Here is a 22,710-nt window from a genome sequence, read left to right as displayed (position 1 = left end):
AGGGCCTTTGGGCCCGCAGTGTATGTCAGGTAATTTTGCCAAAAGATTCCATCCATGTTGCTAAGTTATTCATTTTGGCTGCCTTACATGATATTTCGTAGCAGGCTATAAATTACAGGATGACCCCCTCTATGGTTCAATGGTAGCTGTAGAGTTCAATAGTATAGTATGTTACCCTTGTTTTGAACTCAAGACTATATTTGAAATGATGGCTTGGTACTTGACAAATAAAGTTTGTACAAACTGATAAAAAAGAGTGAAGCACTTAAATTTCAAGGGACATTTTCACACTGAACAACATCATGTCATTGGATTACAGATTCTTGAGCTCTGCATTTTACAGTTCTAAATGCAACTTGCAATTCTACATTACTCCATCAATTTGATGGGCATGTTTACCCTCTTCCCATCTGGCCTGTCACCCACAATCGTGCCCAGTCAGTGAAAAATTGTATGGAGTCAACAATCTATTTTTACCCAAATTGGCATGCCTCACATATATGTAAGACTGTAGTGTGCTGAATTTCACAGTCTTACTACATGGTATGTGTCATTCAGACAAGTTTGCTACATGTTTAAAATATATGTATGGGTTAAAATAGGTAATTTAAATGACTGGGCATGATATTATATGAATGGCCCTGACGCCCAGTTCCTGCCACTATAAAAATCAATGCCATTTTATACAGACTCATGACAGGATTGGGATTAAATTCAGTGAACAACCACAGATTACAACCAATAACGGGTCAGTTGTACAGAAACATGATTGATAAAAGTCACTTGAATAGTGACGTCATTTCCATCATTTTTTAATAGCTCTTTTTAAACATTTGAACTTTGAATACTTCAGTACACATTGTTTCTATAGTGATTCAGGAGAGAATTCACATGATTATGAATGAAACATGTGATCAAGATCGGAAACTGATTCAGCATCGCAATATTTCTTAATCCAAACTCTGTGAACAGGAGTGTATCAGAGACAGCAAAGTGTATGATTGAGAATAGAAATGTAGGATTTTCAGGTATTGTGGCTCTTTGTGACAGGCAAAGCTTGGTTTTCACAGACTGTATACAGAGTCACTGTACAAACTGTCTGTGCTTGTTTAGTCTAGTCAAATTTCAGGAAGTGACTGTTTCTGTGTTTATATTTGCCATTTCCTTTCACAAGATGATGTCAGTATCTGGTGTCAGTCACATGACGATGCCCTGTTACATCACACCATAACTTTCTCTCTTGTTGATTGGGTTACCTCATCTGAGGTCAGGCCACACACAACACTGTGAGGAGAAACCCACACACATGTATCATCTAAATGTCATACATTTTATTTTTTCCAGAAAATCAAACACGGAAATAAAGTGTAATTTAAAAATGATAAATAAGGAAAAAAACCCACTAACAGTTATTCCTTAGCATCTGTAATTATTGTAAATGCAAACAGTTGTACCTATTATTCAGGAAGCAGAACATAAGAATGAAAGTCTTTGATTTATAACCCATATCTAACCACAGTCCCACAAATAATCTCTGCTAATGTCTTCCAGGAGTGGAGGGAACTTTAAATCTGGCAGCAAAAGAAGGATGTTATGCTGCCGCTTAGCAAGGAACTCTGATTTGTAAACAAAGTGTAGTGGTTTTATCAGTCAGAAGAGATACAACTAACTCTCTTGACTTTTGACTTCTGAGTTGACATTCTCTCTGACCAGTGTTTGTGGTTTTCATGGTTTTATGCATTGTTTAAATATTGGTCAGGTTGATTTGTATGGACTGAAATCCACCCTTAGCAAAACAAATATTTCTGTCTCTGTGAAATATAAATATTTTTTCACCAGTGAAGAGTTTTACAGTACATTTGTTGGGAACATAGCAGCTTGGAATATCAATGTTATTTTGTGCAGGTTTGTGATCTTTGCCTGGTGAAATAGTCATCAGAATGTTTTGTCAATTCTAATCACTGAACAGTTAAAGGGACAACCACTTTGTGGCCATAGATCCATTTATACCTAAGTGCATACACACATGGAGTACCGTGTTTTGAAGGGAAATATATGGATTGTTCAGTCTGTGTCATAGTCATTGCAACTTTACAGCCTCTGTGGTCTCTTAACTGTCATCTGCTGTTGACTTGGTCTTGTAAATCACACCTGAACACTGAAAACAATGTGTATTCAACTGTCAATGGCTGTAAATTCTGAGGCGAACTCAGAACTGCCTTGTATCAGTGAACTGTATTCCTTAGGAGAATAAAAGAATGCGATTGTGTCCCTGGATTGCAACTAAAAGAAATGAAAATCTTATATTTATATATACTGTATGTATGAGGGTAACCAAGCCAAAAACATATGCTTCTCGAAGGTCAAGTTTTGGAGATTTGGTACAGATAGAGGAACTATGGATTGAGGTAGTTATGCATTCTCATTAACAATGAGGTTACTGTGGTCTTGGCACCTGGATGAACCGTAAGCATTGAACCACTTGGTGAAAAAGGAACTTGATTTGGTGTTCAATGAACACCTGGCTGTAGGAGTCTATTAATCCACACATGTGTGTTATACTTTGTCAGTTGGAAAAGTTTGTGCAGAATTGGTGTTACATGTGTTTTCATGAACATTTTATTCACAATCAAATGCAAAGTTCGTTTGTTTGCTTGGTGGAATCTTTATTTGCAAAATTATTGTTCTCTCTTCTTCCAACAAAAAGTTATAACAATAGTCTTTGTTATGAGTGTAAGGTCAGTCATTCATTTCAATCAATGTCTTCTGTTTCAAAATGCAGGTATCTTTGACGAAATTCCAATGCTGATCACCACCAATTGACATATAAACATGTCACAAGCAAACACTTTTATGTTAACTACATTCATCTTCAACCAGCCTCTTTGCACTGAGTACACTCTACATGTTTCTTGTTTTCATTTTGTAACTGCCTTGAAGTAAATGAGTTATTGTGATTTTTCTCCAAAATGTAATTGATACATGGTCAGAACAGTAGTTGAAATCAAATGTTACAGTATCTTCAACTGAGTCTGGTCCTTTCCACAGCAGTGTGGAATCTTGCCAGTTGTTTTCTGGTGTTTGAAGCCCAGGAGGGAAAACAGCAACCTAGATTGTCAGAAAATGACCAGCTAGATTCAAAACTAATTTTATGTTCTTATCAACCAACTGTCAAATGTTTTTCCAAAACAGCCAAGATGGTGGCAAAGGTTTGAAATTTTCCTGCTACATTTTCACACAATACATCACTACTTGTTCACATATTTGCCAACCATCTGTTACATTTCATGTTTTTTTACTGGTCAGAAGCCCTACAAACTATGCAATGTATGCAACAAATATGGCTTTGTTTCCTCCAGTCAGGTGCCAATTCCTCAGATACATTACTGTGGTGCTGGTGTAAGTGATATGTACCGTTTCCACAATCATTGTGAAGGAAGCTGCTTCTCAGGAAATACATGGTTATATTACACTGTGTTCTCCATACTGAAAATACAGCATCTAGACTGCAATATGAACAGATATCAATTGTAGTGCTCACACCCACACACTGCGATTCCAATAGCCAATCTGTGAAAGATTTGCCATAAAAAACTTTCCCATTGATTGAAAAGAACAACACTGCAACTTGGGCGGCAATTTTTGTCTGTTGGGCCAAAAATCAACAATAGATCAAAAAATTGATGTCAAAGCTACAAATCAGTCTTAACCCAGCATCTACTTCTACCTAGTTTACACACAGTACCGGTATACATGTCTTACAATGACGACACAGAAGTCGGTATGAAAGGCTTACACATTTTAATGTGTTCTGCTCTGATTGATGGAGGTGTTTGTGACTCCTAGGGTCAATCAGAATGTGCTGCTATTGAAGTTATTTACACTCTGTGTCATCAAGTTGTGTATTTCCACACTGTTTGGGGAAGAGAGTCTTTTCCATAGAGCACGTAGTGGTGGTTTTTAACTTCTTGTTTGATTGAAAAGGTCAGTGGTCATCATTGAGATGGTCATGTACTTTCCCCAGTCACAAGTCGATTAAAACAACTCAAAGACATGCGGGTCCTGACATTGCAATGTTCACCATTTCAAACCCACTTGCTCTCTCTTTTACCAACATAAAAAACTTCTCATTGTAATTTCAATATGTTGACTGTAAAATACTGACATACATCAAAAATACAGGTGAGATTGGTGAGGCTAGGAGATCAGTGATGCCTGGACCACAATGAAGACAGCTTGCTAAGCTTAGCATGGGTCAGTGATCAAAGCTACTAGGCTCCGTGACATGCACAATAGCCAGTGGAAAAATATTTTTGTGGTTTTATAGAGCCAGGCTATCTGCATTGTCTGTGGACATGAGGCAAATGAAGAGTGGCTCTAAATTCACTAGTTCAGTGGCCTGTTTACCCCATAAAAACTATCCCTGTGTAAATATATAGAGTGGACCAGTGACTATGAATTTCACCTTCAGAAACTGTCCATTGCAATAACAATGTTATAAACTTTTCCTCATAGATGTATTTCAGTTTAACAGATACAGGCATACCTGCTGAGAGACAGCCTTGACATGGTTGTACCATACATGTACTCAGACCAACGTAGGGATGACTGTCTGCATTCTAATAGTTTACCGTTAATTTCAGATATGGTCAGTACACTTTGTGATGGAAGATGAGACAGAGATTGTCCAGCATATTGTTCATGGTACACCTTTATAATGGTATCACAATGACATTGTGAAGTCAAGTGTTTGTGTTGAGAGACAATAAGTTATCGTGAAGAAATCAATTTCTAATCTCATTGCACTTTGACTTAGTCTACATGTACATCGTAACTTGTCTTCTTTTGGACTTCTAATGAACCAATTTCTTATCACTAGTTCTCATTATTGTTCAAGTTGTACTCTGCCTACAAACTGTACAAATGTGTTTAATGATATTCACTGTGACATACAATTTCCAACTCACGCCCCATGAAGGTGTCTGCACGATATACTTTAAGAAAATATCTGGTATGATCCAGCTGTTCACAGATCAAGGGCTTAGATGTAATGTATTGATTGTTCAGGACTCAGGACATTGTATTGAATCATGTTATCATTGACACAGAGTTCATTTGATTTTGATATTCATCCACTGGATAAAAGTCACTGTGCTCTGACTGGTATGCACTGTGCAAGCTTTGCCTCAACTCAGTTTCTGTAAAATGGATTACATTTGTAAGTTTGTTGCTTTTAAATTCCTACACAATAAAGTAGAGGGTTCTGATACTTGTTGCTCTATTGAATTAGTTGGTTTTTATTGACCAGTAGTTTTAGGAAGTCCATAAATATGGAACCAAGGTCTGTCGTAATTGAGTTCACCCTTCACCTCAGTCAACTCTAGACTTGAAGATTGAAGTCTTTGTACATTTATTTTATTTTTTTTACAGCACTAGCATTCTACTGAATGAATTCTTTCATTATGTTCTGTCTACTCTGTCACACCAGTCTAACCACAGCCTGGAAATGTGGCAGTAATCCTACAACAGCTGTTGAAACTGAGTTGTAAAGTGCATGTAGTCTTGTTATATTCACCATTTTTAAAGCAAATGTAACATTAGTAGATACCAAGTATAGATACCTGGAGTTACATTTGCAATAAATACTGGCAGCATTTTATTTGATCGATTGTACAGGAGTACACACACCAGTGTGTGTTACCAAAATGAAAAGATAGGAACATAAATTACTTTCTGAAAAGAAGAGGTAAAATTATAAATGTAAAGATGGCAAGGAAACCAATTATGCATAAACTTGATGGAAATTTGCACTTGATATAGTGTACTGAAATTTAATGCTTGAGGTATCAGTGGCGTAATGTAAAGATGTTGTTCAAAATATGAATTGGTATCAGATACCAGAGAATGAATTCACTTCATTACTTTGTAGAGACTTTCAATATGAGAGAAGATCAAACCTAGGGTAAATCATCGTAATGTGTCCAGGCATTATTTTAGATTTAATAAGTAGATTTTATGTAACAGCTGCTTATATTACAGATGAATGTTGAAATGCTCAGCAGGACAGTGATTTGGATTATGGTTTACATTTGTACATCAGTTTCGGTTCAACCCTTCTCTGAGTTTCTGCTTGATATGTTGATTACGATACCCATACTGAATGACTGTTGAAGCAACATGGTCAGAAAGTGACGATGTTAAAATCGTTCATTGGTGCGTCTCAGTTCTTGTTCAACATCACATGATTTCAATGAAATGTGAACATATATACAAACAGAACAGTACAAAATGCACTGTATGTTGCATTCCAGTGCAGCATGTTTCAAAGATAATATATCCATGACTGAACACATCTATCAATGAACAGTCCAGTCTCTCAGTTTGACTATGTTAAAGTCCAGAGATTTGTTCTGAATCATTCCATTGGTTGAAGTCTGCTGTTGTGTCTTAAAGTGAATAGAAGTCAAAGTAGTGTAAATAATACAATTTACATTCTTCTTTGCGGTATTTTCTTTTGGTATTAATGGTTTAGTCTGTTGTTCATGGACCTGTAAGGAGTTCAGGATGATCAGAGCAAAGACACATCTCAGTCATCTGTAGTAATTTATTGTTTACTAGTCTGTGGAAATTGACAGGTTGTTCAACTTTATACTCAACCATACCTGTAGAAATTGACATCAAACACTCCAATGCATTGTCCAGTTTCGTATCTCACTGATTCTGTTTATATGTACACCATCAGAATTTCCTCAACTAGCACCAGTGGTGTAAAGAAAGCTGCATGTACTTGTAAATGAATACGCTTTTTGTCAAGATGCCCAGACTTGACACGTGAGATGAAGTAATACCGGTAATATGAAATTAATTTGGCAAGGAATTGATATACTTGTGATACAATTGATTCACATAATGAAACATTACTCTGATCAGAAATATGAACTCGGTGTGTCAGCTTGTGAAATAATGAGTCTTTTCAGAATTACTTTTGAAAGACTAGCATGGTGAGTGTTTGTGTCAATGAACTCAGTAATCTAGAACATGTCAAATATTAGGGTTTTACCTGTAGGATGCTGAAATGTTGAAGTAAATACGGAAATAAAACTAAAGTGTTGTCTAGCCACTGCAGAGAAAACTATTGATTCTTCATATAATAGGCATCAATTTCTGAAAGTGGTTATACAAGTGGTATGTGCTTCAAAAATTTACAGGTTGTACTCTCAGTGGTATCTGAATTTGTTCAGAAATGAAAATATTTGGTGTTTCTTTATAAATGGCTGATTTTTTATGGCTTATTAATGAGATTGTATGCAAAATGAATTTGTCATTAAAACAGTTCATGTGCCTTTAGGCTGTGTACATTGTAAACATTGTCTGCTGAAATGAAAAATGAGAGAGACAATCAGCATGTTGCTGGTACTCACTCATCAAGCTCTTTGAATTTTAAATATGGCAGACAGGGTCAATATGAAAGCATTTATTGTGCATAGCATGTATTCACAGTTGTAGAAGGACCTCTAGGCAGGTGTATACATTGATGTCGCCTTATACTTGAGCACAACAGAGCCAAGCAATCCTGTTTAGAAGACACTGATTGCACTGAACAATTTAAAATGGCTGATCGGTGTGGTAATTGAGGAACAACATGGGTTCATAATTGAATGTCTGAGTCTCACTGTTCAGTAATATTAGGGAGAGTGACTGAAAGTAACATCCTAACATAGTGCAGCCTTTCACTATCGACTCAAATGAGTGCTGTATCTGCTAATGTCCATTGGCTGAATGAAACACTTGTAAGATAAAGATAAACCATTCAGTATTTCTGTTACTGGTAGTTATTTTCTGCACAACAATTTCAAAGTTTGTGGAGAAGACCATGAAAATGATTGAATTCTTGTACACTGTTATCTTTTGCACTGGAAATGATAATAAAATGTTCCATTTTGAAATCTGCACTAATGGCGACAGGTAATGTGTAAGTTTTATATGTCAATACTCTTACATTAGCCACAATTTAGATGGATGTTCAAACAATTACTGATTGATGATGAATGCAGGCATCCTGCAGGTGGTGTTACCACACCCATAGGCCAGTATAGAGTACATGGTTGTACTGCTTGACAGAACATAAGCCATGTTTGAGTTTGTAGAACAAAGAATGAATGTGAAAGATTCAGAACCTTTGTGTGACCAACAATTCAACTTTTGTTTTCACATTGAGTGGGGTACGCTGAATATTTGTTCTGAACCAAACCTTATTTTGTGAAAGCTTTCTTCCCACACAGATGATGTAAGCAGAAGTCAGAACACTTATTAGAATGTATGCAACACATGTACAAGTAATACCAAACCAAAAGACAGTTTAGCACAAGAGGTATAGGTGAACTGATACTATTTTGCTACATGAATTCTTTTAAGGTACAAAAAAAGAGACAATGGTGTGTCCATCAAAAACACATTAGTTGCTGTGGAGTTAAACTTTGACCCCATCTGGAATGTTGTGTTGTTGTTTTGAAATAGCTTAAAATTTACTTATCGGAATGCCATGTCAATGGTTAATCTGATTTCTCTTCCTTACTAGAGTATATAAGTAATGCCATTAGGTAAGACCACTAGGTACTAGGTACTATTCCTTGAGATGTGTAATTGTGTCTTGGAAATGTCATCAGCTGTGACCACAGCAATTAATATTGATATCATGAGAAATGTTGATTACTATCTATTACTAATTTTTTCAGTTGATGCAATTAATTAAAATGCAGTTTACTGCGTGATGAATTACATGTCATTTTATTGTTTTCAATGTAAGAAGATTAAGTTGATTCTAACCCTGTGAAAGGTACACAACTTTCAGTCTTATGTGTGTCAATTACGCAGCATTCCTTGTCACCCGAGTTTCAGTACAGTTTCCCCATAAGCATTTTGGATAATCTCAAGTCACAAAAGATGGCAGATATTTTTCTTTCACTGAAGAAAAAGACTATTCTAATTCTGACTCTACTTTCTGTATGTAATCTTTGTTTATTTACCTTGTTGTGAAATAGTTTACAATTTCACACAAGTACATTTTTTTCTAGCCCTTTCCACAGGACTGTGGATTTGTTGAGTTTTGGCACTTTGTTTTGACTCCAAAGTTCCTAATTTTCCCATACACACATCTTTACCAATATCAATCTCATGTTTTTCTGATTTTCCCATAAAATTCCACCTGCATGACATCTTTTTTGGTAAAAAAATTCTGGATCATTAAAAGTAATTAAGCACGTCTTTATCACAAATTTCTAAGTGATGAAGACACTTAATGTTAGTTAGTCCATGTCTTACACAAAGACACTTTTCTTGAAGTTCATTTTGCAGAAGATTCATGTCTAATTTCAACCATGTGAATTTCTGGATTTCAGCAGTTTTGAAGGTTTTATCAGTGTGTGGCCATCAGATGAAAAATCAGATGCATGTGGTTGGTACACATTGTTTAGAAGTTAGACACTCCAGGAAGAATGTGGTTAACCACATCATTTATTTAAGACCTAGTTAAATGATTATGAAGAAGCTGCAGAGCATTGAATTTCCGGCATTTCTCAAAACTTTTCAGTTTCAGATCATGAACAGATGGAGTGGTGCATAGAGCTTAAAACAGTAACGTTAAGTGTATGCCATATTGATTTCTCTATGGTACATTCCATTGTATAATTCAAGTCAGCCGGAGATTGTCCAGACACCTGGACATTGTTCCTCCCTCAGTATAAGTTTCTGTCAAAAAAAAATTATTGAAAAGTCGATCTTCTGTTTGTTTCCTTCAGTTCTAGTAGTGCCTATCATCAAGTTAGCTGAAAAAAGGACAAACACCTTGAAGTTTTAATTTTAATATTTGTTCATGTAATATGATACAAATCAGGATGTGGTGCCTTTGTTCACACATGATTACTGCATATCTCTTCAATTGATATTACACTGTTGTGGAATATATGATAAAATTTGCTCATGACATGCCATTTAAATTGAAGTATATAAAGCCCTTTTTTAAGCCATGGAAATCTGTAAATGACCAGTTTTCATTATGATGTTTTGTTCATAAATAGTATATACATTACATATTTGATGCAAAAGATGTTGATAATAATATTAATATGATTTATGTGGAGCTATAGTGTAAGTAATTATAAGGACAGTGCAATGCTGAATGGGAAAAGATATTGGGATATTTGCTGCAAAACAGAAAAGGTGTTTGGGTATTTTAGTCCCTCATGGACCCTACACATGGCTAATTGTGGTTGGTTTTGAATCAACTTTATGAAATTTACCTTGAAAATGGCCATTTTGCAGAAAGTTTCAGCAGTTCAGTGAAAGGAAATGTCAGTCTGAATAATTGTATTAGAAGAAGTAAATGAATTTGAAACTTGATAAATGTACATGTAGTTGTAACTTGTACCTTACTGTGAACATGCTAAGATGATGTACATCTACAGCATGTGTTTTGTAGGAAACTCAAAGAATATGTGTTTCTGGTGTGAAATTACCACTATGGCACATGTATTTAGAGAAAGCAGTATTTCTATTTTGGTTTTGGATCATCATCATCATTATATAACATGTGAATGGAACTCTGATGTCAGAAGTCTCTTGACATTTTGATTTCATGAGAAAGTAAAATTTACAACACTGTGGGGAGTACATATTTTGTTCTGACTACAGCACTAATGACAGGAAAATATAATAGGCTTGATATCCATAATTGTTCAGAATTTCAGTTAACAGAGTTAGCAGAATGCGGGATAGAATTTCAGATGTTTGAATGGAATGGATAATTATCCATTCATGTCCCTTATAAGAGAAAGTGGAATTACATCACCATCAATACATTAATGATTCAAGCACATTTTATAGGGCATTACTGTGAAAATCAATGGTTCTCTTTTCTCATGGTAATTATATTTAATTGGGCCAGCCAGATAATAGGTTTAAGAATGGGAGAAATCAATGATTTTATCACCGGCTTTAAACATCTGGACACTAAGACCTTTGTTTGTTGTGTACTGACTTGGCCAGCTCTGTTACAGGTAAACTAGGTCACTGTTCATTTAGATGGCTTCTTAATGTAAAGTATTGACAGAAATGGAAAATATCACGGGAGTGAACAGTTGTATTTCAAAAGATCATGTAGTAGTGTAGAGTAGTAGTTCAAGCATTTTGATGTAAAGTATTATGTAATTTATTGCATCATTTTAGATGGCTTCCCACCCAGTGTTGTTTATGTCATGTTATCCTGAACCAGGAAATTTATCAAGGAAATAGTATTTTATCTGTGAATAAAATTACGCTAAGTTGTGATAAGGAGCATGGGCATTTATGGAAGTAATGAAATGTTAATTCAAAAGTCTGGCCACATGTGATAGACAAATAGTATATATGGATTATGTCTGCATTCTAATTATAAGTATTGTACTATTAAAAGACAGTCATTGACATGTACACATCCCTGACATCGCAATGCATGATGGATCATGGATGTTTGTGGCTGGATTTTCATCTGAGTACTGCTGAATATTGTTATGCAGGTTTCATTTCATCTGGGTTTCTGAGGAAGAGTTACAGGTTTCACAATTACATCAGCCGTTGATTTCAATGTTTCTATTGAAGAAAATAGACCACACACATAACAAGCGATGTCTAAATTCTTGGTTTGATCTTTTATTATTATTCTGTAGACAAAAGTCGACAGTTGTACCGGTAACTCTTTATGACATGTACCGGTATACAAAGTTGTTTCTGCAACCTTCAATCCACGTAAAACCAAGGCTGCAGTAGTCTACAAAGATGTTTCAAGTCATTTCTGTAAAACAAATATAGCCATGAAATAACATGGAAGAGTTTTCTTTTCATTGGCTCTTGAAAATTGACCCTGAAATTATGCAAATTTCAAAGTAGGTTATAGTGTGTTCCTTTTTCCTTTGAAATGTATGGCTTTCTGGTGGCGCCATTGTGATGTATCCAGAGCATGTCAAAAGTACCCGCCTGCGTGGCTTTGCGCATACCTTTAGGGCAAGGTACCATTTGTAACTTCTCCATACTCTTTGAAATCAAGAACCATACACATTGTCCAGGTGTCAGTTCCACAGTTCAGTGGTCAGCTGAACATTCCATGTCAACTTTCATGTTGACCTGGTCTAAAGTGTCACCTGTGATGTTTGTCAAATAAAATGAAATGACATTGTTTGCTTGCCTAAGTATTTGAAAACATTTTAGTCTTTTATTTCATGTAAACCTTCATTGCATGACAGTTTCAAAGTTGTTTATTTCACTTGTACACATGTCGGTTATACAAGATCATGATTTTAATACCTCTTTCAAAAAGTTCAACTTGTTTTCTTATCCTGGCCTGACACATAAGTGGCATAGATGTTCATGCAAAGTGGTCACCAACCTAATTCAATGAATTTGATATCTTCTAGATGCCTGCATAGAATTGTCAATTTTCATTACTACAGCCTGGAATTCTCTCAAGTGAATATCAGAGGGTTAATTTAAAAAAGTCTACATGGGTCTCATTAATATATGCATACTCATCCCACAACTTTACTTTAATTGCACTTAAAATCCCAATGAACAGAACAAATAGTTTAAAGTTAAAATGCAAAGCTTACATTTCAAAACATACTGGACCCCAATGTGGTGAGTCATGAAAATTTTTCCATGAACAACAATTAACAAAAGAATATGAAGTGTATATTCTGTATTTGTTAATATGAGCAAACAATTGTTTACATGCCATGGTATATGACATCACACATGCTAAATTTACACCCTGACCCAAATGATAATATTTGCTGATATCCATTGAAACAATATTGCTGTCTGTAACATGAGTAAACAATGGAAGATTGTGAATCAATTCACTTTATGGAAGTATTGTTATCCACATAGCAGAGAAATGCTTGAATTTCTTCAGAAGTTAAAATTAATCCATGAAAAACCTGATAGTCATGAGTCATTGTATGATCATTAAAAAAATCTGTAATTATTATCCTGAGAGGGGCAAAAGATACAAGTTGTGATGTGTATGTATTGGACCAGTGGATACTGACTGCATCGATATAGTGTACTGTTATATAATTCATGTCTGCTGCTTGCTTAACAGATTAATTATGCAAGAAGTGAAAATGTCTCTGTGCAGAATCTAGTAGACCAAAATTTTAAGATTCTTTGACTGGTCTTGAACTAGCAAGAGATAATGTTTGACCATAGTGTTCGTATCCCAGGTTTGTACATACAGGGCACAGCTGGGACATGGGAAAATGTTGGTGCCAAATTTGTGTCTGTAAATTCCACTGAGCACTGATGAACGACATGAAAAGGGATGTGTTCCAATGACATTACTCTATAGCAAAGGAAGTTGGTACATTGCATTCCAACATGCATTGAGACATGGGTCATTGCAATGACATTGATACAAAAAGGGAAGTTTCTGCAATGCTGCGACAGTGATTTGATAAAGAGTCACGTGGCAGAAAACATTTATTGTTGTTGCATTGTGTGCATAACAATATTCCAAGTTTCAAATATCCACCGAGTATGATCATCTTATTTGGTCTGTTTATTGTATTAGATGTCCAAGAAATTGCTTGCCAGATGTATTTATAATAATTAATCTTAATTTTATTATTTTACAGCTGTTTCTAACCTAGACTCCTTCAGCCTAAGGACAGAGCATTTCATCACACACATTGTGTACGAGAAAGAATTATTCCGAGAAGAAACACGGCCAGAATATGTCCAGAAATACTATGAATCTGCCAAGAAATCAGTGTGCCTTGACCTGGGTCAATTTGACAAATACCGGATTGATGGTATTCGTAGCTCACAGTTGTACTCTAAATTTCCAACATTTGAAGAACTCAGTGAAGACACCACAGATGGCAGGGGTGGCGTTGTCCTGCTTCGCGTAAGTTGGTCTCCATTTATTGTTTTGTACCTGCTCATCTTGAAAAGGTACAAAGTCTTAACTCAGTGTTTGTGTATAGCCACATTGGATGAAAAAGTTCACTTTTGAAATCTGCAATATCTATCCTTTGCTGATATTTCCAATGCTTTTGTCCACACTTATTCCCTGCTAACACAGTCTTGCCTGTAGGTAAAGGGCAGGTAACTCTCAACTTCTGATGATTTTTTCACAACTTTTGTTTTCAATATCAACCATAATTTTTTGTTCTATTCCCTAAACCATGTTGAGATACATTTATAGTATTCAACTTGTCAACTCAGCCTGTACATGTGAAGACTGAATTATTATTGTTGACAAGGGAATTCTGATCCGTACTAGAATTGAAATGTAAAAATAACAGACTGAAATTCATTTTACACATATAGAAGCTATGTTGACGAGCTAAATATTGGATGTTTCAACATGCTTTTTGGAATAGAACAAGAACTTACAATCAACCTACAAAAAATAAAAATTATGAAATGATCATAAAAGGGTAGAATTACAGGCCCTTTAAACATAATATGTATTCATGAGTTACATAGAACTCCGCCACAGCAATAAGCAATAAAAAAAACTGCACAAATTTCAATTTTAAACACTGAAGTTTTAAGAGAATAATCTGTTATTGGTGTTTATTTGAAGTGTATTGTGTCCCCAGTCGCTACCATGGAAACATTAGAAACCTACTTTAAAGCATACATATGAATACAAAGACAATTTTGGTAAAATCTTTGAAATCAAACATGATACATCAAGTGGTCAGTGTCTATTGGAATAAACTTTTGAATTGCATTGACTCAAAGTAACCATCTAAAACATTTGAAAACTCAAAATAGCAGAGTTTAAAGGTGATTATTTGTGTGACATTGATGAGACTCAGGTTGTGTGAGATTGAGTTTCATTCACTTTGAAATAGTAGAAGATGAAATGAAAGGTTTTCAAATACTTCTACCAAGCAAAGATAAGGAAGTGAAGCATTGCCCAGAAGTGATCTTTTTCCTCTTTGTTGGCACATGAAATGAAAGCAATCAAAAGACTATTATACACAAACAGAGATGAAGTATACATCCAAAAACTGACATGAAAGCTATTTCCTTTGTAATCTGGAGTGTTTCGTTCTTCATGGTTGAAACCACTGTGAATATTATCAATGTAATTCTGTTAATTCAATCAGTATTATTGGTGACGGAGACACATACTCATGTCATAATTAAATCAGAGAAAGATGACTTTGAACATTAATGAGGAGATTTTTGCAGATTACTTCTTTCATTGACCAATTAAATCCAAAATGTACATTAATGTTCATAAATGATTGTATACAGAGGTGTTTCATCTGGAACAGCCAAAGCTGACAAACACACTTGGAAGACAGGAAAAGATAGTTCTGTATCTGTGTTCAATATGAACTCTGCTGAGTTTTTTCCTGTTTTTGTTTTAAATGTCAATTACAGTTTTTTTGTCCTTTTCCTGAAAGCATGTTGAGATTCACAATATTGAGTTGGTCACCTCAGTGTGTGTACATGTGTAAACTGCATTTTTATTGTAGACAAGTGAATTCTGGTCAGGACTAGAATTCAAATGTAAACAATAACAGTGCATTTTACACATGCATACCCTATGTTGAAAAGCTGAATATTTGGCGTTCAACATTGCTTCAGGAGTGGAAGAAGAAAATGAAGTTGACATTTAAACAACAAAATAGTAAAACAACCTCAAAAGTTACAGTTACTGGTCCTGTATAATGTCGGTCAGACATAATTGACCCACACTGAAATAGCATATGAGTCATCATTCCACAACCTTTAATCATATAATTTGCATTAATTTTTATCTTGTACTATTTTTCATTTAATGAATATGCTGGTATGAAAGCATAGATACAGTTATTGTTTTGGTGGATCTTTGTTTGTCTTGTCTTTTCTCTTCATGAACAAAGAAGTTCAAAGCAACAAAGTCAAACAAAACAATACTTGCTGCAATTGCTATGTTCTCATCATTGTCATACTGTTGTACAAAGACTTTTTGTCCTTGTTGAATGTTAGTAGGAATTTACGCAGAGAATCATAGTTCAAAGAAACTAACATAAACTTTTATTTCCAAGGTATGTGGGGGCATAGAGTCTGCCAGAAATACCAATAAACATGATATGGTGAAATACAGGGGTCATTAAACTTGGCGATAACTCTGCCTTCCTAATACTGAACCATGATTGTCTCTGGGGATTTTGATAACCTTGATGTTAAAATTGACATGTCATTTCATATTGGTGTGATTTCATACTGAAGATTTCTCAAGTCCCACTTCAGAACCTGTAATCAGTGTGCATTGTCTGCTTACAGTCGAATGTAGAGATGCGTTCAGTCTTTAGCTGTTGTATATTCAATGGCTTTGGCCTTTGCTGTGCTGTCTGCATCTCTCCAGGCAGGCAAGAACCAATGCATATAACACCAAGCAGAGAGATTGAAGTAGAAAAGAAGCCAATTCCTACATCTTATTTTAATCAGATTATACCCATTGTTTGTATATGCACCCTGTGCCCATAGTAAATTGATGATGTATTGTACAAGCCAAGTAAAACTTCAAGTTGGTGCAAAGAGTATGTAGAGATTGTGTTCATGTAGGTCTACTGTGACAATCCTGCGATGTGGTATCTAATGGTACTGAATGAAGTTTATCTACAAGATTCACTACACAGCAGATGTAGAGAACGCAAGTGTTGACAACAGCATTTATGTTACATGGAATTTCCCAAGGAAAATTAGAATGGATCAAGGGAAATTTATGGAAGACATATCTGTGTTGACATCGACATATATCATACACTCACCGCAAAGAAACCAACCAAGCCACCAAAGCCACCTGTTGTCATTTCTCATCAGTATATTGTCAGCATTCATGTACAATCTCCTCATATTCTGTTGATTTTGTTCAGTAACGACTTCACCATGCCTGCTTATCCCATTTCCCTTCTCAACACCACAGCTCAATGTTCACAGAGACCAGTATCTTTCAATTACCCAAAAATTACAATAAAATAATGAATATACAAGTTTCATGTGAATATCATATCCTTTATTTCTATAAATTGTATTATACTCTTAACCTATTTATCCCACAACATTTTGTTTTGTCTGATGTTATTATTCTATGTTGTGATTCAATCTCTACAGAATTGGGGCTCACAAGGTTGTAATATTATGAACTTTGAGTTACCCTCTCACTTGGTGACCCACTTTTTACTACACTTGCTGTTGCCACAAAGAATCTTAACTAATATTTATTTGTATCTCAATTTTTTTCTTTTTCATGTTTTCACATTACCATCATGTGCATGCATTCACTGCATGTTGGCTTGTTGCTTGGTAGGTACTTATTCAATGGATATTATTGCACTCTGCTTTGTAATTGTCCTTTGCATTGAACTAAAGAGGGAAAGTGGTACTTCCAGCAGACAAGTTTTGATCACAGCATCTGTTTTCAGAAGTGGTAGCCTGTTAAAGGAAAAAAAATATGAGCTGTAACACAAATATGCTAGGGACAGAAATGTTAAGGCAATATTTTACAATTCATGCAGATATAATAAGGTTAACATGTAGTTCAAGATATTCCTAGTTTTGCTTTGTAAAGAGTTGCTTGGAGTTATGTGAACAGACTACCTTGATGGAAGTACCACTTATTTGAACTTTCCTTCGTTGATGAATGATAATCAATGCATTGGATGATTACACTGCCTTGAGTAACACAGTCTACTCACACACTGACCACCATTATTACACACCCCAGCGGCCACTGACTTACCTCTGCACAGTGTCATGTATCATCTTCAAGCCACTGTTTAATATGTTTCATCAGCTGTCCCATTAATATTTGTCGGCAAGACAGTTGTATTAACTCAATGCTAACAGATGCACCAAATAAGGCTAAGGGGCTGGATTAGTTGATCCAAAGATAAATATGGTGTGGTTCAGAAAAGTATTATGAGATTTCAGCAATATATTGTTGTAAATTATGGCAGCTGGTGGTTTACTATGCGTTGCTGACCAAAAGGTGCTCATATAACCTTTTTAAGGGTCATCCCTGCAATGTGTAAAATGCTTTTCTTTCTGTACGCTGCATCTCTTTTGTGTGAAAGTTTTCATGAAAACCAAGCTTTATGCGCTTTCTGTGCAGGCAATCAAGAAAGGGAGAGAAAGCTCCTACAATTAATTATGCCAAAATGTTGTTGCAAAATGTACGTGCACTTGATATCCAGTGGATTCTCTCAGCATCTTTGCATATAGATATCTCTGTATATGTACACATGTATAAGCTGTGGAGGGACAATTTTTCATTTGCCAGGGTTTGATAATTATAACATCCATGATTGGAGATCATAACTTGTTTATAAAAACAAGGTAAATTGGCATCACCAAAATGGTAGATAGATTTATTAGTCTTGTCAGTTTGTTATAAATGCTGTTTAGAATCTTAACCTGTTGCTATGTCTTTTGTAGTGGACATTCAAGTTGTTTCAGACAAATGCACTGTCATTATAACATAAGTTAGCTTAGCTGGAGGTTTTTTCCACTTTTTATATAATGTACAAAATCATAGTGAAATACAAATAATAAATAACATTATCATCTTTAAAACAGTGACCCTGATTTAGATAAGGGATCTTAGCCAATGAGTGGAAGGTTTTATGTTTGCCTCTGATGGTACAAAATTTCTTGTCTGGTCTATTGATGGCAGCAGATGCTTTCATTGAATGTACGGTGTCTGTCCACATTAATAGGGAGACTTTGATAGACTTAGAGAGTACTTCACAAGATGAACAATTTCTATTCACTGTTCACGTCCATGCAAACCTGAACAGCTGCTTGCAGCCTTATGTTGGTTCAGGAATGTCACAAAACAAGGATATAAAGTTTCTAGTCCTTGGCTAAAAAGATCACACTAAGACAAGCCAAATGATACTGGTTAAAATCCCTTTTAATGTGAGAAATATCCCATGAGACTGCCATCTGACCAACAGTGCTTTTGTTCAGAGATTTGGAACCAGACATGTTTTTGATCATTCCTTTTGATCATTGGTTTTATTGTTACCAACTAAATTCCCACACAAGGCTAGCTATTGAAAAGACGGGAAATTAGCAACCTTAGAGTGATGCCTTTTTAGTTAAAAAGTAGAATCGACTTATCACAGAATTATAGATCTGTCAAGTCTACATCAAAGAGGGGATCTGTGGTCATTTTAGGAGAAATTTAATTGTGTTGCCAAAGTGTCATGTTATATTTGAATTCATCAAAGTATTTAAAATCAACCATTATTGAAGATTCATGGATAGCTCAGCAGTATGATGTAGATTGCTATTGTTGAAAATGACTTCAGGTCTTCGCACAAAGCATATCTGAACAATGACAATGTTAAATAAAATGTAACGAGTATATATGCTTTTGTTTGTGGGCATAGAAATTTTCAAATGGCAATAACAGGACAGCTTGCTTGGAGTTTACAATATGAAATAGGATATTAAAAAATCAACTAACTGACTCTCAACTAATAGATCTAGTTCATCTTTCTTCATCCAATAAAGAAATCAATGCTTGCTACTTCTTCTAAAACTCAGAACAGAAATAAACAATTCTAATGTTAAGAGAAAAATGAAAACAGAAGTAGTGGATGATTCATCTAACAGTTTAAACACTTACTAATGCATGAGTGCACACACTTAATGCACTGTTCTGTTTTAACCTGCAGCTTTTCCTGTTGATCAACTCATACACTGCTTTGGAAAGTTTCCAAATCTGCATGGCTACTGATTTCACAAAACCAAATAAAATGTTCTTTTGTTTGTCTGTGTCTTTTCTATCTCTTGTCCTTTAACATTACACTTTTATTGATTTGTGTATGACATTCGCTTGTTTATGTACTGTGTCGTCACTTTTGTTTTACTCAGAGAAACATTTTGTCCATTAAAAAATGTATGGAAAGTGAAAGTGAATGATGAAGAACACTGATCAATATAGACTGCAATATATCTATACAAGTGTATGCTCTGCCTGGATGTCGCTATGCAATATATCACGTAATAGCAGTTTGAAGTTTCGAAGTTCCACAGTGTTATTGATATGGTAGCACTTGAATTGAACCAGCTGTTTATGTTTCTAAGTCTTGCATAAATACACACTGGTTTATCATTTGGCAAATTTTCAAATTTCTAGATAAGTGGTTTGGTCACCAAGTGTTGATATGACCCTCTGTGCCCTCAAACCTTGGTTGACAACCACCATTGTTTTAATGGTGTTGTTGGACTTACATACTAACATTCTTATTGTGACCGGGTCAGAATCCTCTTTTATGTTTTGACTATAGGTAGGGCAAGAAAAGCAAAGTTGAAGATTATCAATTACAAAAAAAAATTAGAGTTTTTACTTATTGTCTGTCATATGTTTCAAGATAGATGGTCTGATACATTACTGTGTTATGTGGTTTACCAACCGCACAAGAAATACAATTTGAAAAAGTCAACTGGCAACAGAAGAATGCATGGATTTTTTTATGATCACTGGGTGTAGGGTACAGTGTTGTCTGTACCTTACATTTTCTGTTAGTTCATTCTTTTGCAAAGTCAATCAGTTTATATCCTGCTGTCAACTGGATCATTTTATCGTGGAAAACAATTTCAAAATTAAAATCAAACATGAGACATCTGTGCTTTGAGACCGTCCATTGGCATCCTGTTAGTCTTTCAATAAATTTTAGTTGAGTTATCATAGTTATCCTTACACATACAAATGCACACTCAAGGATGCAAAATTACTATATAAAACATTCCTTCATTTAGTAATTATGTGTATATCTAATATGGTTCTTCCCTTCAGCCCTCTGCACGTCTTCCTCCACCATTAAAGCGACACTCCATAGCAACAACTCCAAAAGCTGGACGACCACACTCAGATGGAGACTTGCTAGAGGAACAATTACGAAGACGAGCAAAGAGCCCTCTACCGACACCTGAAGAAGTGATGCGACGGAATATTATGCCATCCAGCATTATACCTATTGATACAACAGGCAAACCATTTGAGCGAATGGCTAGTTTCCGCAGATCTCTACAGCTATCTGATGTAAAATATCTTCGAAGAGGGAAGAATCGTCGAAGCCATAGAAAACGTCGACGGACTGTTTCAGGATTGTCAGACATGATGAAATTGAATTTCTCATGGGATCACCTTGGACTTGATTCATCAACAAGCAGCTTTGGGACACCTAGTGAGACAGCCTTCACTAGGGGTGCGTTCTATGGCAGCATTGATAGGCGGCGAGTTCACTCAGCATATGCTGCACCTGTTAGTTTACCTGATGTGTCTTCACTTTCACAGACGCAAAAACGGCCTGACTCACTGCCAAGTCTGAACTCAGCACCAGATAGTGCTGTTCCATTCAGACAGCATAAAATCAGACATCCCACCGCAGGCAATCGTAGCCCTCTGCATTATGCTGATGCTCCAATCACAAGGACTGATCCTGATGATGCCTGGAAAAACAAAGTTGTTAGTACAAGCAGTAGTCTTTCTAGTACTCCAGTCAATACACCTGGTAAGTAGACATAGATCTCAGTTTGCAGTGAGAGTGTAGATTGTAGAGATACACAGTAATCAGACAGACACTGTAATCTGAATTTTACATTGAATGATGCAGAGTAAACCATGACAGAATGTTTCAGGTTAACTTACTTTCTACTATTAACCACCATCTTTTAACTTGGAGAAAGAAAGTTTATGATTACTACAAAAATAAAACATTCTCGTTTTAGATGTTGTACAGCCGTAATGAATTCAAGAAGCATTTCCTGGGTAGTTTTGTTGATCTGCATGAATGTCTCTAACACTCTGCACGCAGATTTAAGTAATAAAAGATCATTGGTCATTTTATTTAGCCCACGTGTGAACACGTGGGCATATGTCGCAGCGATGTCTGTCTGTCTGTGTGTCTGTCTGTCTGTCCATTTTCTCAAAAACGGCTGAACGTATTTCAGTCAAATTTGGTAGACATCTTCAGAATTCAAATGGCTAGAACTGAAAAGGTTTTGGTGGGCGTGGCTTGGATATTAATGAAGTTATGAAAGTTTTAATTTTCTGTTACGCCGCGTATGACAAGTGAAAACAATCGACTGTTTGAGGGCGCTGTGAAATGTGCTTGTCCAGGTTGGCTACAGCTGCAGCTGGATAGCTCTGGTTTCAACCACGGTCCCTCCGTGTTTCAACCTCGTATTGAACATTAAAAATATGATATTTTATTACTCATTCAACTCACTATTCAAGATAAAATATCGTTTAGCAAATTAGCTTTATCCTTGGTAATTGATTGTTTCCCTCGCTGCTCGATCGCCAGAAATGAGTACATACGTTCTTAGCCTGCGTACGATGCTGTGTGTTCCGCTACAGCTAATAGCCCCGCTCACCACAGCCCTGCAAAGGCCCGTACGTAGAGTTGGTGACTTCAAATCCATTTTTGGACTTGACGTAAAAAGCCAAATTACTGCCGAAATTCAGCGTTCTTGGGCCCAAGTCATATCCCTGCCTACCTCAGCTACTCGATCGCTTCCAAAAATGCCAGTCTTTTATTCTTTTTTCGTAAATAACCGTCGATGTCGGCAACTCTCTCGCTAGCCCTGCGTACGTACGCAGTGTACGCTGTGCATTCCCTGTGTGCGTTCCTAACACACAGCGTACACTGCGTACGT

The 22,710-nt window shown here is 35.9% G+C and overlaps 1 protein-coding gene across 3 annotated transcripts in view; it reads left to right on the top strand.

The window, feature by feature from the left end:
• Positions 1-22,710, top strand: part of LOC139141758 (serine-rich adhesin for platelets-like) — a 55,932-nt gene that overhangs the window by 16,008 nt on the left and 17,214 nt on the right. Inside the window, exons 2-3 of one of the 3 annotated variants that reach the window (XM_070711400.1) lie at positions 13,665-13,936; positions 20,876-21,563. In XM_070711400.1, the coding sequence (XP_070567501.1) occupies positions 13,665-13,936; positions 20,876-21,563 (960 nt within the window). Of the gene's footprint in view, positions 1-13,664; positions 13,937-16,998; positions 17,344-20,845; positions 21,564-22,710 lie in introns of those variants that run through there. The other 2 variants (XM_070711399.1, XM_070711401.1) reach the window with 2 other exon arrangements.

Source organism: Ptychodera flava, chromosome 10 (genome assembly GCF_041260155.1).
Source record: "Ptychodera flava strain L36383 chromosome 10, AS_Pfla_20210202, whole genome shotgun sequence".
Taxonomy (NCBI): domain Eukaryota; kingdom Metazoa; phylum Hemichordata; class Enteropneusta; family Ptychoderidae; genus Ptychodera; species Ptychodera flava.
Note: the sequence above shows the minus strand (reverse complement) of the source record. Positions and strands in the feature narration are given on the sequence as shown.